This window comes from Electrona antarctica (assembly GCF_951216825.1).
Source record: "Electrona antarctica genome assembly, chromosome: 13".
Taxonomy (NCBI): domain Eukaryota; kingdom Metazoa; phylum Chordata; class Actinopteri; order Myctophiformes; family Myctophidae; genus Electrona; species Electrona antarctica.
The window spans coordinates 18430611-18449523 of NC_136794.1; the positions used below are offsets into that span (position 1 = coordinate 18430611).

Below are 18913 nucleotides of genomic sequence, written 5' to 3' on the forward strand. Positions count from 1 at the left end.
CTATCTTCAATGAACGAAACCTGCTACAGTATGTATCACACACTCCATTAATGTCAAACAGACAAACACTACTGCAAACTGGTTTTCTTACCAGAAGAAAATCTTGGAGAGAAGATTAGCTGTAGCCGACGGATTATCCCTCGTCTCTTTCCGCAAAGGTTCCATGCCCTGCTAACACTGGGACGAAACAAACTGAAAGCGACCTCTATAGGGCTATAGCCTGTGGCAGCGGGATAACAACAAAGACTTGTAAAGGATGCATTGAGAAAACATTTGCAGGAAACTACAATGTCTGCCAATTTCAACCCCACCGACGTGACCGACCGACAAGAGGATTATTTCCAAGCAGGGCTGCTCTCACCCTGCTTCAATGCAGCTTCAATAGTATCTGACTGTCAGTGTCAGATCCTGTCACCTGAGCCAGAGCCGAGCTGAGAGAGAGAACTCCGCCTTCAGTTACGATTGGAGGTCTCCATGATCAGACGAGACAGTACACAGGCGATATGAACTTCTTCTGCCTCCTAATTAAAAGGGGTGTAAGTGATTCATTTATGTATTTATTTATACAGATATAACTGAATATGGACTTCCATAAAGGAGGATTAACAATTGAAATTGGAAGTGATTAAGCAAAAAACAACAAAAAGGTGCAGAAATAGGCCTATAAATTGGAATTGGAACACTATACATTTAAATGGCATTTAAATGGCTTGTTTTCTCTCCATGTGCATGAAAATATGTGAAAGTTTCACAGTGTATTTTCTGCTCATTAAAGAGCTTGAGAGACGAGAGACTAGCCAGTAGGCGCATGGGGAGCACTGGGGATTTACCTGTACAGGGCCCAGGCTAGTGTCTGGCTAGAAATATTTTAGGTATCTGAATATAGACCTATAACTTGGCTGACACACTCACTCACTCACTCACTCACTCACTCACCCACCCACTCACTCACCCACTCACTCACTCACTCACTCACTCACTCACTCAATCACTCACTCACTCACTCACCCACTCACTCACTCACTCACTCACTCACTCACTCACTTACTCACTCGCTCACACAAACACACACATTAGGGGTGTCACGATACACTCATTTCATGATACAATAGCCTGCTGCCTGCCCTACACGATATTGGGTTTAGGGTTTACAGAGCTTCCACATTTCAATGAGGGCAACAGGTGTGTACATTTACATGAAAGCTCTGTCACTCCCAAGAGTCCCAAGTTCCCAACTCATAATATGTTTTGTGATGCAGGTCTGTTGAACCGCACAATATATTGTTTTGCGGGGCGGGTTGGTGCGGGTTGGCTCCTGTGGCGGGGCGGGACCAAGGGGCCAGTGAGGCTATTCAACGTTGAAGCTCTGGGCCCTAGTGGTAGGAGGAGGGACTACAGGCGGACCCGTGGATTCATGACCGGGAAACCCCGTGCAGCTGGGCTTTAACATTGAGCACTCGGTTGCACTTCCGCATTTGACCACCAAAATTTGGTGGTCAAATGCAGAAGTAGACGTTCTGAGACGGTACTTCCGGCAGTCTTCCAGGTGCTTCAAAACGCCACTGAGCAACTTCCACTGACATGAATAGCTGGGGGGGCGGAGCTTCGCGCCAGTTCAGTCTCTATCCTTTTATATACTCTATGGGCGGGACGGGCGGGTTATGAAAAAAAAGCTGGCCAGTGCATCACTAATATGTTGAAAAGTCCACAAAAACAATTCATCCCGTGAAGCACCCCTGCCCTGAGTGAGCCATTAGATGAGCGAGTGGCCGAGCTGAGCAGTGTTGAACTAAGTCTACTATCCACAAATCTGTTTGAGTTGCATAGGCTACTGATAGAATCGTCAACATGTGACATTGTGACAGTGACGTCATCTCTGTGGGGGCTGCGTGTCAATTATAATAACTCTTCATTTGTCTGTGAGCCTATTATGCAAGAGGATGTCCCGTCGCATCAAATGTCTGATGCATGGTCACATCCGTCCTAATGTCTGATGCATGGTCACATCCGTCCTAACTGATGCATGGTCACATCCGTCCTAATGTCTGATGCATGGTCACATCCGTCCTAACTGATGCATGGTCACATCCGTCCTAATGTCTGATGCATGGTCACATCCGTCCTAATGTCTGATGCATGGTCACATCCGTCCTAACTGTCTGATGCATGGTCACATCCGTCCTAATGTCTGATGCATGGTCACATCCGTCCTAACTGATGCATGGTCACATCCGTCCTAATGTCTGATGCATGGTCACATCCGTCCTAATGTCTGATGCATGGTCACATCCGTCCTAATGTCTGATGCATGGTCACATCCGTCCTAACTGATGCATGGTCACATCCGTCCTAATGTCTGATGCATGGTCACATCCGTCCTAATGTCTGATGCATGGTCACATCCGTCCTAATGTCTGATGCATGGTCACATCCGTCCTAACTTGTCACCCATTTGTTCATTACCTAGGGGGGGGGGCGGGTGGGGGGGGCACCCTTGACAGTTATAAGAACTATTCGCCCCTGGCCGAAGGGCCTCTCCAAGTCTTTTTCCCAGGCTGAATTAGAGGCCCAGCATGTCCCTGTCTGGGTTTGATATGATTATTTGGATGTCCAAGAACACTGATCTCCCTGCTGACCTGGTCAATGGTTTTATTGTTTGTTTTTGTTGTACAATAGGCCTCCAGTCCCATTGCAGAGAAAACATGTAGGATTTATAAGCAATATGCCAAAAATAACTTTTAAGGTCAACTGATCTTTTGTCACATTTTAGCTAACCCTGTGACTGGACTTTGTGACATTGGTCATTGTCTTTAGGATTACTGATTACTCCTTTATTATGTTTTATGTTAATATGATACTTGACCTTACTTTAGGAACAACACAGAAACGCAACTAGCTAAAAAAAAAGTACTATTTTAAAAGCTGCTGGCTACAATTTAATAGCTACAATTTAATAACTAACTGACAGTTCTGGCTTCCTTTTACTCTTTTACTCTTTCACTCTGTCCATCCCATGTCACTAAACAGTGACGTGTAAATCATCTCAGTGAAACACATGTCCGTAGTGTAATTTACTTGCCTGGGGCATTTTATTTCTTCTCATTTTCCAGACTTCATTGAAAGACTATACAAACATCTTAAGACACCACTTCCAAAATGTTGGGAATCCAGATCCTGGCTTTCCTGGGCGGGCTGGTGGGACTGGGGGCCACTATTGGTGCTACCGTATCCAACGAATGGAAAGCCACAAGCAGGGCATCCTCGGTCATCACAGCAACATGGGTCCTCCAGGGCCTATGGAACAACTGTGCTGGGAATGCCATTGGAGCCCTTCACTGCAGACCACATCTCACCTTATTGAACCTAGAAGGTAAGCAAGAGGAATCATCATTCACGCCATAGCTCATACAAAGTGTACGTCACTATAGTGTTTTGCCTGCTGAAATTATGTGATGGCGCTTTCATGTTAAGTTCGCTCAAGGTAAATATTAAACTTGCAGGCGCATTTTAAACATTGTTTGTAAAATGTGTTCTGTCCATTTCTGAAACAAATATTTACCAGAGGTCCATAATTACTATCATTTACAAATCTAAAATATAATTGAACTTGCCTGTAATTTTTTGGTATAATTTTACCAACAAGGGTTTTGCCTATAGCATTACCATGTAAAGAAATTGAATATATATATATATATACAATTATTAATATGGTTTATTTTAATCATATTCACTCAATATTCACTGTCATATTAGCCTACTGTAATCTCTTATTGGCATCCCCACTAATATGCGAGCAGGGCTGGATTATATTGTCTGATATGTATTTCTGCTAAGAGGGGTTCAAAACTATGTTGAATTTTTTGTGGATTTAGTTTCTACTAATAACGAACTGAGATCTGGCTCCTATTTTGTGAGGCAGTTCACCACACACTATAATGTCATCTTTCTTCACCAACAGTGATTATGTTCCTTTTCCGTCTTGTTTCATTTTGGTGAGAGAGTTTTACTTCACTTGTCACTCTTTTTGTCAAGAACGAATACCAAGTAGTTCTTTTCTCTAGGTCCTCCCTTTTTGTGTAATGATCTTTGCCATGCCTTAACGTACAATTTCACCTCACTGGAACAGAGTGCCTTGGATCCTCTTCTTTATTTTAGTTCTTTTCTCTATTGTATCATTCATTCACTTATGAAAGTAGACCAAAAGTTGTCTCTTTTTTTACTTCATATTGTCTCAAATAGAGTGGAATTCAGAAATATGGCTGATTTGCTTCTACACAAAGAAAATGGGAACCTTTGACAATGTAATTTATTTGTGTTGCAGGTGATGGCTCAGGATTAGCAGTGGCCAATGTGTAATCCTTTGAAGAAAATATCAAACTGAATCATTCTGAGTCACAGAAGTTCAAGTGGGTGGCACTGTGGCAGGTCAAGTAGAGGGATTACAGTATGAAGACATAGGATAGCCATAGACAAGGAAGCTTACTGTAGTTCTGTGATCCATGACAACGTATTTCTGAGCTGTATATTATCTATATTTAGTTCATCATTCAGTCAAAAGGGAGACATCGAAGAGGAAGGAGGGGTGGGGAAGGATCAACATATATGTCTTAGCTATTAGTTAATTGTACTGATCGATCAGTTGTTTAGAACTGGTTATCGTATTTCATGCTGCCTATTATTCATTGACTGTATATAAAACATTACTGTAATACTGGCAGAGGAGTATTTTGAGATGTTCAGCGCCATCTGATGGAGATTCTTTTGTGATTTGGGAAATGTTTGCCTTTGTACAACCACAAGATAGTGCTGTAACTCCATGTAAAATCAAATCTGTTTAATCGGGTGTAAGAGGAAAAGAGTCTGTCTTTGCTTGTGAGATGTAACACCATAAGACTGAAATTCAGCCATTATCAATGACACATGTTAATAAGTCATCAATGTTGACTGGCCATTTTATTTACTCTCATGTCATTCTCTGACAGTATAGTACAGGTCCAGTGGGCACCTAAACCTTGTGGACACCTCAACACAAAATTGGTATAAGTATAGTAAGTATAAAATAGGCATTCATTTATGAAAACACATGAAAAGAAAAATAACTAGAAACTACTAACTAATGTCTATTACAACTGCTGTTCTAAATCCTTTAGACCCGTTATTGACCCTATACCAACCCTGAAACGTACCTTAGTTACGTCACCATCAACAGCCAATAAGGGACCACTATTCTTCCCATGTACCTTAGTTACGTCATCAAGAATGGTGGTCCCCCATTAGTCGACGGACAATCTTAATTACATCACCATCAACAGCCAATTAGGGACAGTAAATATGGAGATACGAGTTGTCTTCCCAATTGCGACTATATGCTGCACATAGATTGTAGATTTGAGAGTTGAATTCTATTATCTCAAATGTCATTAGAGGTCCCCATCACACTCCTTTAAACCCCCTGCATCACCTATCTCAGTGATGCTTAATTTATACAATGTTGTATGACTGTATAAATCAGGCCACCGTCCACCACAGAGACTATCGATTGACTATAGGTGCATCCAGCTTGGCCAGGCGCACCAACAAACACAATTATCTGTGCTTGCGGGTGAGAAGCCGGGCAGGGGGGGGGGGGGGGGGGGGATGTCTGTGACTGCAGTTGGTTAGCGTGGCCAGTTGGGAAAATATCTTGTTGGGATAGCGTGTTCTTATGCGTTATGATATGACTCCTGAAACTCTTCACTTTCAGGTGAAAAGAAACGCCCGGCTACGCGGTGTGTTTATAAGAATAGCCACACCCACTCATTTGGGGTGTTTTTTGTCACATTAGATATATATCGCATATATATGCACATAGGTGAAATTCACCCGCTTTGAATGTTATCAGCTGATAATCACCAGTAGCTCTGCATTTACCCATCCTATAACAACTAGGAGCAGTGGGCAGTGATTATATGGCACTCTGGGAGAAATCCTGGGTTAAGAGTCTTGCTCAGGGACACACATTGCTGGCCTGGAATCGTACCTGGGACAACCAGGGCTCTGGCTCCCCAGGCGGGCTCACTAACCACTTGCAGCTACGGCCGCCCCTGTATGAGAGGAGACATGTGACGTGCTCCTCTACGCCCTCCCACATGAGTCCTGTCATTGCTAGGGGTCAGCAGTGACAGGGACTACACGTGTGTGGGAAAATTTGGGAATTAGCATAATGACTAATTTGGGGGAAAAACTGAAAAAAGAATGACGTGTATAGGGTGAGGGGTGGAGGAAGCTATATATACAGTACACCATTGGCTTGTTGGGCTTTAGGCCCAAACCCCTCCCCACTGCATATAACAGTCTACAACACATTAACTATCAATCCCCAGTGCATCCATCTAACTTACCACTGAGGTGCATATTGTAGCTATTTTTTCATCAGGGTTTGCTGGCTGGGGAACCATTAACGACTTTTGAGCTCCACAACAACATAGACGACAGTGAGAACTTTCTGTTAAATATGACCAGCATGGTTACAGAGATCTTGGCGTTTATATTGTCTACCTCTGGCTGGGTGCTCATAGCCTCCACCTTACCTACGGACTACTGGAAGGTATCTTCTCTTGATGGAACGGTCATCACCACAGCCACCTATTGGTCTAATTTGTGGAAAGCGTGTGTCACTGATTCGACAGGAGTCTCCAACTGTAAAGACTTTCCGTCGATGCTGGCATTAGACGGTCAGCTCTTATTTTTCTCACGGTAACCTTACATGCTAGGACATATTTCATTGTTGGAGTGTATCTCAATGTGTATAATTATGCCTTTTGCATATCTGGCTTTAATTTTTTTTTACAGATTTGAAGCACTCTACTGTGATGATTTATTTGGATGTTTATTTGGCCTTCGGTTTGCCTTCATGTGAAACGTTATCCTGACAAGTTAGCACTGGTCCATCCTCCGATAATGATGTCCCTGTCTGTAATGGGTGCTATCCACCACAAATCTACCCTTTTCTAACTTTTTGTTAGGGAGTTCAAGTTGAACCTCATTGTTGGTCATTACTTGTCAGAGCTAATAGATTGGTTAAAGCTTCAGGCGAGTGAGTCCATTCCAGGGAACAACTCATTTACTTCCAAATATGTCAATGTTTAGCTTTAGTCCCCAGGACTTTAAGGCCATAAATGTGATTTATAGAGAGCTGCAGGCTGTTTCTACCATGGTTGAGTAGTTAGGGTTAACCACTAAGCTAATATTTGCCTCTAATTCACAGCTGAATCGCACATTTCATGCCAGCACCGTCTCCACAATAGCATGACCGCCTTTGAGACAATTATGGTTATTGCTGACAAATTGTCCTTGTGCTTTGTGTTTAAATTTGTCACCTTTGCAGCTATAGACCTTGTGCATCCGTGTGTAACGGGGATATGAAGAGGTGGAGGTACAGGGAATGCAAAAGGACATAATGGAAGTACAGGCTGATTCACAATTCTCAAGCCCTGTGTCTTGAGTTGTGTATTTTGTTCTTCCAGGTTACATCCAGGCATGCAGGGGATTGATGATTGCAGCCATCTGTCTGGGTTTCTTTGGTGCCATTTTCGCCCTGGTGGGGATGAAATGTACAAAAATTGGAGGAACGGAGAAGAGCAAAGCCCGGATAGCCTGTTTTGCTGGTGTAAATTTCATTCTTAGTGGTATGTACAGTAAGTAGACAGCAAGTGTAATACCCAAACGTCATTGTTCTCATGATCTTCTGAACATTTGTCTTTCTTCCCATAAGGCTTATGCTCACTATCAGCATGTTCCCTCTATGCACATCGAATTACAACAGAGTTTTTTAACCCAACATATATTGCACAGAAGTAAGTAATTTGTTTGTCCTGCAACATGGAAGAAGACTGTATCTGTGTCTTACACAATTTAATACATTAAGTAACGTGGCTGTCAACTAACTTGTTTCTAGGTATGAGCTAGGTGCTGCTCTGTTCATTGGCTGGGCAGGTTCCATCCTCTGTATTCTAGGAGGTGTTATACTCTGTTACTCCATTGCAGACACGTTCACCAAAAGGTATTTGAGTCACACTTCATAAACCAAATCTAAACACCACAACTACATTTTAGAAATATGGGTTGTGAGACCTTCATTATATTCCTACGTTATATTGAACAAGAAAAAGTACTGCATTATGTATGCAAATATATTCATTATAGACACATTGTACTACATAGGTTCATGTATGCGTAGATTCACAAGCTTATGATTTGTGAAGGTGAATATTTTGTTTTGTCTCTCAGACACAATCAGACAGGCTATACATACAGAGGTGCTGCTTCACAGTCTCATATCTCTGACTACCCAAGGGGCCATGCAAGGTCTATAAACCAGCGGCCACCCCCAGACTACAGCTCTTCAAAAGTACAAAGCTCTTCAAAAGAACATTTTGATAAAAATGCATATGTCTAAGGAATATTAACACAAAGCACTTTGTGTCAAAGATGCTGACAAATCTTGACATGAATTTATAAAGGATGCACTGTACATTTTCTTTTTTCCTGCCTTGTGAAAAGCATTTGCTGATATTGACTTTTGGGAGCCCACAGCAGTTTGGATTTTAGTCATTTCCATGTTTATTCCAAGGGCAAATTTTAGTTATATAGTTTACTGCCTGATCTTGGCATATTAGAGTTTTCTACAATGTATGTCTTTCACATTTTACATTAAATGTTAGAATTGTCTTATGCTTTAACAACTCTGCACCTCTTTGTGAAGCACGTAAAAATGAAATGTTGGTTTCTATATAATTTATTATTTTTTTCCTACTTTTTGTTACTGTAATGGAAACAAGGTGTTAAAAATATCTAAGATGTCTGTGTATTTAACGTTAAGCCACTTGATGTTGTTAATCTGTAATGACAGTGTTTAAAACTATGTCTAACACGTTTGATCATGTTTTATGTTCACGAGCTTCCTGTCCACAACATAACCATTAACTATGCTTTTGTATTGCACAAGCTATACTGTATGTGAAGGTTTAAAAAAGGACCATGCTTTTGTTTCCTTCTCTCCATTTTGATGGGTGATAGGTAAAATGTGTGACACTGCAGGAGGAAGAGCACGCTTTGTAGCTATTTAATAGTTCACCAGTTATTATGACATCTTTGTTCTGTCTTAACATGATGTCACTTCTATTCAAATGACATATAAGAGCAAAAATCTGATAAACTTTGAAAGGGATAATTATATTATCTTATCTTCTCAAGAGCAATTCAAGAGGAGACACCAAAAGCAGTGCTGTAACACATAGTTCAAGTTGTTAAATTATATTGAGCATCCATAATTACTACTACTGGACAATAGGTAGTCAAGTGAAGGGTTGTCCAAGCTTGTTCTTTTTTCGTGTGTGTGTGTGTGTGTGTGTGTGTGTGTGTGTGTGTGTGTGTGTGTGTGTGTGTGTGTGTGTGTGTGTGTGTGTGTGTGTGTGTGTGTGTGTGTGTGTGTGTGTGTGTGTGTGTGTGTGTGTGTGTGTGTGTGTGTGTGTGTGTGTGTTTGCACCACTCAAAAAAAAATCATTAACATAGTGAATCACATCTTGATGATGTCATCAAGATATGATTCACCATGTTAATGATTTTTGAGTGGTGCAAACCACTCCAACAACTGGCTTTGTACCCGTTTACCTGTGTTTGTTCGTACCAAAAAAAACAGCATGGTTGCTATGGTTAGCAACCAAAAAAACGAGCATGGTTGCTATGGTTAGTATGTGACGTCACTGACATCACAGATATCACGTCAGAGTGAATCAATCTCTATATAATAGACACTGTTGAGACTGAATTCATGCGGAGAGTACTTATGACACAGATGCTTTCCTGGTTCTAATGTACAGTAACTATAACAATAAATGTGTAGTTGCACCACTCAGTTCACACGGGTGTGATTTTTTTCATACATCCAGTTCTAGGAAACACAGAATGGGGGGGACTTTTTTATTATTTCCAGCTCTAGAGTATATTAATGTAGTGGAATGTCCCTTTAAGTATATTCTATAAGTAGGCTATATTCTGAAATAACTCATTGCTATAGTGTTTGATCAGAAACAGGAGTCTATAGACTCCAATACATTTTCAGGTCAGGATACCAATTTTATCCAACAGATTAAGCAAGACAAATTGGACGGGATGACACAAAGAAATAAGCACAAAACTGGAAAACGAAGCTTATAAATGGGTCCTGATTGGCTGACATTTTGTCACCTACCTGAACTTCATTTTCTGTTTATAAAAGAGCTGGAGAGTTGGACAGACCCCTGTGACTGAACAGACAGTCAGACACTAATCTAAGCAAGATTAATTAACCAAAATATATCGCTTACCCTACCTTTAATAACAGTTCATTAAATGAACCACAGCTCTTTCATCACAACATGATCATATATTGTGTTGAAGAATGGTCAGTGGGGGGTCTCTAACAAAGAAAAACACAAAGGAGAAAACATTGTGGAGAAATTATGTTACTTGAAATTAAAGCATCACAAAGTTGATTCATGACATGAGTGATCCACTGAGAGCTTTGACAGATTAGTGAATAATACTATGAGTTGCAATAGGCCTTTACTTTGTCATCTTCCGAAAATGGAATGAAAAGAAAATTGAGTTCGTGTTCCTGGCTAAAGCTTAACTCACAGCCCTGTTTGACTGGGAACACCAAGTTACAGCTCTCATCCCTGCAGTAACACTACGCTGCCAGACAGTGGCATTGTTGCTCTAAAACCATAATTGCAGCACTAAAGCTACCCCAAATATCCCTTATCCCTTACCTTATCTCTCTACCATAAGATAGTAAGGCCAATTATAGTGACTGGTCCATACCCGGAGATATATGCAGACTGAAAGTATTTGCAGACTTTGGGTTATGCGCAATGGCCTTTATTTTCTGAAATATTGAATGTGTTTTTAATTGTATAAATGATATAGGGCAATGGCAATTTTAGTGCATTAACTCTTAAACCCCAGGGGGGTCCAGGGGGGGAAATCAAAAACATTGTTGGAAGTTGGAACCGGAGACCAATTGGGTCTCCATTTACCCGCTGAGAGCTGTTTATGAGGTGGACAGCCGCTGCCCTGCCGGCGGGGGCAATGGGGCTCAATAGGCATATAAGGCTTATTAGACAGGTACCCAGGCTTTTAATACTAAATTCTAACCATTATAATCCTTTCATTATACAGCCTTAAGCTTTACTTTTTTTCCCTTTTTTTCTTTTTCACACACGTTACAACTGTTTTATATATCAAAAGTTGAACTTGAACCCTAGTGAATATTTGGCAAAATCCATATACAGTATAAAAGCTCACACATTATTACAATATATTCTCCATAACCTTTTGTTGATCATATATTCTGTCACAGCCTACATGGTGAATATCACACACCAAGTGCCACACTATAGCAGTATTAGCATACTGTAGCAGTATTCCTCAAAAACTGTTGTTGAAAAGATTGTGAAAGTAGAATGAGCCTGACAGCCACACTCCTGAGAGTTTACAGTAAACATCCTCCATACTGACCTAAAGCCCACATCAACACAATGTTGAATGGCGAGCACAAACAATGTCATCCTGTTCTGACAAACCTGCTCAAATGAAGTAGCACCTTGATCCGTCCTGCTGGCGTGACTGTCCACCCAGATCTAACACCCACAGCTCTCTGCAGTAGCTGGTGTCCACAGGCTTCGTCTACTGGCCTCAGAAATGAGGAAGCGTCTGATTCAAGTGTTTGGTTTCTTGATCTCAACGCTGGGATGGCTGTTTGTACTTTGCACTATGGCCATGGACTATTGGAGGATCGTTCAAATAGGAGGCCAGGGAGGTTCCTTCATCATCAAGGTAGCCTGGCACTGGTCCAACCTTTGGAAGGACTGCTTCACCGACTCCACAGCAGTGACCAACTGTAGGGACTACCCAGTGCTCTGGTCTGTCACAAGTAAGTGATCTGCAGCACACGTTCATATCTGAGGAATGATGTTTCATAGTTTCTGTCTTTTAGTGTTAATGTAGCCTTGTATTTGACTTAACTGACTATAAGTAGTCTATGACCCCATAAAGCACTGCACTGACTGGGCGGCGGTGGCTCAGGGGTAGAGTGGCTGGATGGTATAACCGCAAGGTTGGCCGTTCGAACCCGGGCTCCCCCAGAGTTAGTGTCGAAGTGTCCTTGAGCAAGACACTGAACCCCTAATTGCTCCTGATGACTGTGCAGGTTGGTGCCTTGCATGGTTTCCGTCGCCATCGGTGTATGATGTGTGCGTGAATGGGTGAATGTAATGCACAATCTATGTAAAGCGCCTTGGATAAAGGCGCTATATAAATGCACCATTTACTGACTGCACTGGTTACTGCAGAAATTCTTCTTGGGTTAGTGATGCATGAAATATTTGCTCACACAGATATTGTGAGGCCCTTTGGATAAGTGTGCCCTGCTGGCCCTATCAGAAAATGTTTCAACAACAAAACATCATACATACTTGGACATCATACATACTGTCTCGCAGCATAGAAAGGAATCACGTCTACCTTCTTCCTAATCAATGTTCAATCTCATTAATGCCACTAAACAGGTGGTTCTCAAAATGGAGTCTGGGGGGTTCCAGGGGGCCCCCAGCTAAATTATGGATAGTTATAGGAACAAAAAGGACCCTTACACGCCTGCAACTTGGAGAGTGCACAAATCCACACGCACAGATTTATGGGGGTCCTTGAAATTAAATGGTTTGGGAACCACTGCACTGAATTAAACAACCCTAGTTTTTCTAAATAACTTTTTCAATATGAATTGTCATAGAACAAAAGTCTATTAAAACTGAGACTTTACAACATGATGCATTATTTACGATGATAAATGTCATGATAGAATACATAGCATTAACATGACTTTTTTTCCCTTTTTTTTCTCTCCACAGTTTATGTCCAGGCAGTGAGAGGCTTGCTAATGTGCGGTTTAACCCTTGGGTTCTTTGGTGCAATATTTGGCTTTCTTGGGATGGAATGCACATATATCGGTGGAGCGGAGACGACCAAGGACAAACAGTTACTAGCCTCGGCAGTGTTTCATTTTTTTGGCGGTGAGGGCAACACGTGATGCACTAGAAGAGCATAAATGACAAGTGTTTTGCCCTCACCATGTCTTGGTTTAACCGAAACTTCCTCTTCACACAGGTATTTCTGATATAGCTGGCTACTGCTTATACATCAACAGGGTTGCCAGGACAACCTTTGCTAACAATTTACAGCCAGGACAGTTAAGGTACAGTGAGTCAATAGTTTGAATCTCTTCTGGCAGTGGCTCATAGTGGTACAAACCAACACATCACAATCACATAATGATAATGTTTCTACTGCTCTGTTAATGTCAGTATATTGTATGATTTAAAATAACTCCTTAGGTAAATGTGTTCTGATTTTACTTTCACCCTAATGGCAGATATGACTTAGGAACTCCGATATTTCTTGGATTGGTGGGAAGTTTCTTCATCCTACTTGGAGCTATATTTTATGCTGCCACGGTGTACCGGGTAATCATCCCTAAAAGGTAATACACAGTCAAATCCTACAAATGGATATATTCACACTCAGGAGTTTACTGTGTTGATTCACGTTCTTGTTGTTTGTGCCTTGGCTTACAGGACAGTGGTGTATGCCTATGCACCACGCACATACATGGCTCCTCGCACTGCAGCAAGAACATATACTGGATACTACAAACCTGGAGGAAGAGCATACAGTCAATACTACAAACCATATTCAAGTAGGCAGTACGGATCGTATGGAGGATCCAGCAGCTCCAAGATCTCAAAGCTCTCACAGACAACACCCGAGAGAATGTCAGAAAGAGATGCGTTTGTGTAGTTATTACAAATCTGTCTGACTTGTGATAAAAGTAATTAGGATGATGGTGCATGTGATGGATAATATGGACTATGCTATTTTTTTAAAATGATGAATAATGTATATTCACCTCATTTTGTACAATTGTAAATAATTAATGCTTTCATGCTCCTGTAGTGATTTGAGAAAGTTCTGTTTACTTTTGGTTTGTTAAATCATTTTTAATAATTTGTACACATTGCTTTGCAACTTTTATGACAGCCATCTAATCTTAATTCAAATCATACGAATGAAACGAATAGTATAGTCATCTCGTTTTTATTGGTAGTCATTAATAATAATGTACAACAGATGTGCAGCCATTATTAATGTTTAGCAATCATGTAACTAGTTTAACGATGTAAACATTTCTATGTGCTATTTACAATTAAAAGTCACAATATTGTTATATGAGGACTTTTAATAATTTATTATTTTGTAAAATGTCATCTATTTGTGTAAACCTTTTTTGATTGGATAATTATGAAAGACTTGAATTATGTTTTAGGAAAGGTATTTTGTTTATATCAGATTTTATGTAAGGCTTGGGAAAAAAGACACATGTTCTGTACGTTTTTCTATATTGTACTCCTATGCAATGATGTATATGTTGTGTCCTTGTGGGCTGGGCTCTTCACCAAAGAATTAAACCAAATAAATAGGGTAAATACTAAATAGCTGATGTATGAGCTCAGAATGTGTTGCAAGCAATGTGAGATTTTAGATCTGCTATTCTTACAAACTCCCCAGAAAAGGGATGCTATAGGGTTCTACAACATATAGCTTCAAATATCTTTAACATAGCCTATACTGTAAGCAATTAAGATATCTAAAGACGTTGCATTTAAATTAATCAACAAGCTTTTAAATACTAAATAAAATAAAATAAACGTACCGGATAGTGAAGTTCAAATGTGACCTGCATATGGTGGATATAGGTAGGGCTGTCACGATCATGACATTTTACGTGACGATTAATTGTCGTACAAATAATCTATTTAATTGTGTTTCTGGTATTGGATATTGGAACTTTTTTTTATTTTTTACCTTTTAGCCTTTGTAAACAAGGGTACACTGTACAACGTCAATAGGCTATACAAAGAAATTACTGACAATGACCAGTATCGATAATAAAAAATATAATGTCCTATGGCCAGAATATGCTGTATTGAATCATTTTATACCTTCAGAAATAGCCTAAACAAGCTCACAGTGTGTTCCGATGCAACGTATATAATTGTGATCAGGCGATTAAATGTAATAATTGTGACGGCCTAAATGCAGGTGGACAACTGGCCATGCAGGTAATGGAGGAGAGGTTAGACATAAACTAGAAAAAGTGCCCCTCGGGGCACAGGTCTCCACCAGGGCAGGTCAGGTTGTGGCCTCCTGGTGGCGCTATAATAGGCCAATGTGAAAAGGGTGCCACTTCATACGCCTTTGATGGCAATTGGATGATTTGAGGCATTTTGTTCCAAAAATGTGTTTTGCAAAAATCAACCTGTTGGTGGCGCTATAACAGGCCAATGTGAAAAGGGTGGGATATATTCCTCAGCCTAGTAAGAAAATGTGTGAAAGATTTCACGTAAATTGCACGCTGCGTTCATGATTTGAGGCTTTTGTTCAAAACGGGGCGCTCCTGGTGGCGCTATAAAAGGCAGATGCGGAAAATGCAGGTCAAAGGTTTGTCCTTGGCCTCTAGGGAGTGTGCATGCAACGTTTCACGCAGATCGGTGCAGTTTTAGGTAAAACATGTGAAAAGCTGCCTCATGGTGGCGCTATAACAGGCCGTTCTGGAAAATGTGGGGCAGAGGTTCATCGTTGGCATCCAGGGAGTGTGTGTTGCAGACAGCTGGTAACAGACGGACGGAAGGACGGACACACACACACACACACGGACACACACACACACACGGACGGAGTGCAAAACATACTCTCTCCCCATGCCTTCGGCCTGGTGGAGACAATAATGATATAACATGTTTAACTAAAATGCATGTGGTCACACCTCGTGTCATCACGACTCCATACTGTATATGGTCACGCCTCGTGACACGTCATCTCCATATATGAAGATCACGACACTGACCTCATCTAACACTGGATAATCATACATGGAGAAGACTGGATCATCACCTAGATCTGCATATATGGAGTCGGCCAGCAACTCTACATCTGACCTCAAACCTGAAACCCTTAGATCTCCATATGGAGCTGACCTGTTCGACATTCCATATGTTGATCTGACCTCATCAAACCATGTACACTCCATATATGGCCAGTACATAATTCATTCCATATGTTGATCTGATCCCCCATGATAAAGCGCCAGCGCTCGCCCAGCAGTCTGCCGTCACCCAGGCGGATGCATGCACGCGACCTTGCGCTTCTCGCCCTCAGGGCGTCTTACGTATTATAATGTATTGCAAACTAAGTAAAGAAAAACAAAAGAAAAGAGAGGTGAAGTCAGGGAATGAGATTGCTGCCACAGTGCCACTTGGTGATTTGTGATTTGGTGCAGCAACAATCAAAGAAACAAATAAACAAACCAAGAACCAAATAGGCTAGGTTCCTCCTGGGTACCATATCAATAACAAACACAGCCTGTCGTCAAAATGACCTTCACACACAGAACAAAGGCAAAAAACTCTTGGTCAGCAGTAGGCCTACAGCTTGGCTTGCTCCATCCACACTTCCAAAGCAAGAGATGTGATTATATACACAAACCACATTCTGTCTCTTGTTTCTGGTTCGGCCTCACCAGCATGTGTATGGTGTGTGTGTGTGTGTGTGTGTGTGTGTGTGTGTGTGTGTGTGTGTGTGTGTGTGTGTGTGTGTGTGTGTGTGTGTGTGTGTGTGTGTGTGTGAGAGAGAGAGAGAGAGAGAGAGAGACAGACAGACAGACAGACAGACAGACAGACAGGCAGGCAGGCAGGCAGGCAGGCAGGCAGGCAGCACTTCTGATTTGTGGGAGGGTATCACTGAAATCACTTTCTCTCACTTTCTCTCACTCACTGGTCATCCACAGTTTAGTCCAACGTCTGAGACAGCGGCAACAGTTGCCCTGTGTCATTATTCCTTGGCCTTGCTTTTCTGTTTCTCTGTCTAGTTGTTGAACGCTCAGAAAGGCAAGCATGAATTACAGGGTTGTGGTGATGTACATGGAGATTGGTTGCTTTAGTGTTTGTGTGGTTGGATGGATCCTGATCTGCTCCACCATGGTCACAGAGATCTGGACCTGGTCTGAGGTCGACAGCATTGTTCTGACCACTTCTAACTACTTCTCCAACCTCTGGAAGGATTGCATATCTGATTCGACAGGAGTCTCAGATTGCAAGGGAATCCCATCTATGCTTGCACTGAACTGTAAGTGGAAATGTTACTCTTCCCAAGGCAAACAGACTGTTTCCTCAGACAGATTAAGTCAACGTCTTTTTATTTACAATTTGAATATTTTTCAATGATGTGCATTTTTCTTTGTTAAGCCTAATTAAATGTATACTACATGAAGTTCACCATACGATTGTCATTGTGTCATTTGCTGAAAATATTGTGTATATTTTCAGTTATGCTAGGACTACTGCAGCCGTACAAGTCTAAATTAGGCTTTACTTTCTTGGACAGGGGACATTCACATGTGCCGCGCACTTATCATCACCGCTATTATCCTGGCATTCTTTGGATCGGTGCTTGTCATGGTGGGTATGAAATGCACCAAGATCGGGGGATCAGAAATTTCTAATGCAAGAGTAACTTTTGCTGCAGGGATGAACTATCTCATCTCAGGTAAACATTTGCACAAGTTTCTCTCTCTCTCTCTCTCTCTCTCTCTCTCTCTCAAAATTCACTGTAAGTTGGTGCTAATTCTGCTAAACGTAAATGTTGTACCTCTACCTTTATAGGGTTGTGTTCTATGATTGCATTCTCTTATTATGGGAACAAAGTAAGAGCAGAATTTCAAAACCCTGACTTCAGAGCTCAAAAGTATGTAAAAAAACCAAACATCAAACAAAATGCATCCAATATTTACATGAAGTAAATAAATACAGTGCTTGAACTCTGTCTTTATTCCCAGATTTGAAATAGGAGTTGGTGTGTTTATCGGCTGGGGGGGCTCTGCACTCCTTACTGTTGGGGGTCTTATTATGAGTAGTTTTGCAGGGAAGGAAGGGTGCCAATCAAGGTAATTTCCAACAAAACAATGATTCATGTTCAGTTTAGACTCAGTAGACAAAACCACTGAATACCTCTGTAATACATTTCACAGCTCAAAGAAAAAGGATCTGCCTGCCTACGGGATCCCTGAGGCATACACAGCTCTTCCACCCAAGCAGACCTACGTGTCTCCAGCTCAGAGTGAACAGAGTAACAAGACAGCAAGTACAGCCAGTGACATTTCTGGAATCACAAGGAGCACCAAAACGTCCAGCATCAATTCCTATGTGTGACTTCTGGAAAGTAACTTGTATATATGAGTAAATATTAAAGGCCTACTATTACCATAATAATATTGTACTGTATGTGACAAGATATTTGATTTTTTTTATATCTGCACTCTGTAGCCTACTCATAGTAGCCTGTTTTATCACCACTTTTGTTTTATTTTCAGACACAAGCCAGTACAATTGTGTCATTTACAACTGAGACCCTCCAGACTTAGTAAACATGACTTGAGTTGGTTCTCCACTTATTTGACCTGACCACCTTTTTCCATCTACAACACCTCATTTATTCACCAAGAATAGCCGATCTACAAGCTCACAAGTTCACAATGCTGTAGATCTGCTATTTTTGGCTCATGTTTGCCCCAGAATACGGATGCTGGGGTTCAAGTGTTTAATCTAATTGCATTTCATTACCTTTGATAACTCTTTATGGTGTAATAAAAATAACTGTATACACAACAATATGGAGGGCTGAGTTTGGGAAAATAGATACTTTCGTTTGGTCCATAGTAGTTATTGACAGCTACAGTTTGTTAAATAACATTAAAGTGTCCTGACCTGACCTTAATGTCCAG

The 18913-nt window shown here is 41.2% G+C and overlaps 4 protein-coding genes across 4 annotated transcripts in view; 3 read left to right on the top strand and 1 right to left on the bottom strand.

Annotated features, from left to right (window-relative positions):
- Positions 1–461, bottom strand: part of LOC306935678 (ATP-binding cassette sub-family C member 4-like) — a 45526-nt gene extending 45065 nt beyond the window's left edge. Inside the window, exon 1 of the mRNA XM_079518841.1 lies at positions 92–461. Coding sequence (XP_079374967.1) covers positions 92–165 — 74 coding nt within the window. The 5' untranslated portion in view covers positions 166–461. The remainder of the gene's footprint in view (positions 1–91) is intronic.
- Positions 420–8492, top strand: LOC306935679 (claudin-10-like). The gene is made up of 6 exons (XM_079518842.1): positions 420–536; positions 3111–3370; positions 7506–7667; positions 7754–7835; positions 7937–8041; positions 8269–8492. Exons 2-6 carry the CDS (start codon positions 3157–3159, stop codon positions 8435–8437), a joined length of 732 nt encoding a protein of 243 aa, XP_079374968.1. The 5' UTR covers positions 420–536; positions 3111–3156; the 3' UTR covers positions 8438–8492.
- A 3167-nt stretch (positions 8493–11659) lies between these two features.
- On the top strand, positions 11660–14502 carry LOC306935253 (claudin-10-like). The gene is made up of 5 exons (XM_079518217.1): positions 11660–11953; positions 12930–13091; positions 13186–13273; positions 13451–13558; positions 13653–14502. The coding sequence occupies exons 1-5, from the start codon at positions 11722–11724 to the stop codon at positions 13873–13875; spliced, it is 813 nt and encodes a 270-aa protein (XP_079374343.1). The 5' UTR covers positions 11660–11721; the 3' UTR covers positions 13876–14502.
- A 2415-nt stretch (positions 14503–16917) lies between these two features.
- LOC306935170 (claudin-10-like) lies at positions 16918–18471 on the top strand. Its single transcript, XM_079518083.1, has 5 exons — positions 16918–17259; positions 17518–17679; positions 17796–17877; positions 17969–18076; positions 18161–18471. The coding sequence occupies exons 1-5, from the start codon at positions 17028–17030 to the stop codon at positions 18339–18341; spliced, it is 765 nt and encodes a 254-aa protein (XP_079374209.1). The 5' UTR covers positions 16918–17027; the 3' UTR covers positions 18342–18471.
- The last annotated feature ends 442 nt before the right edge of the window (positions 18472–18913 follow it).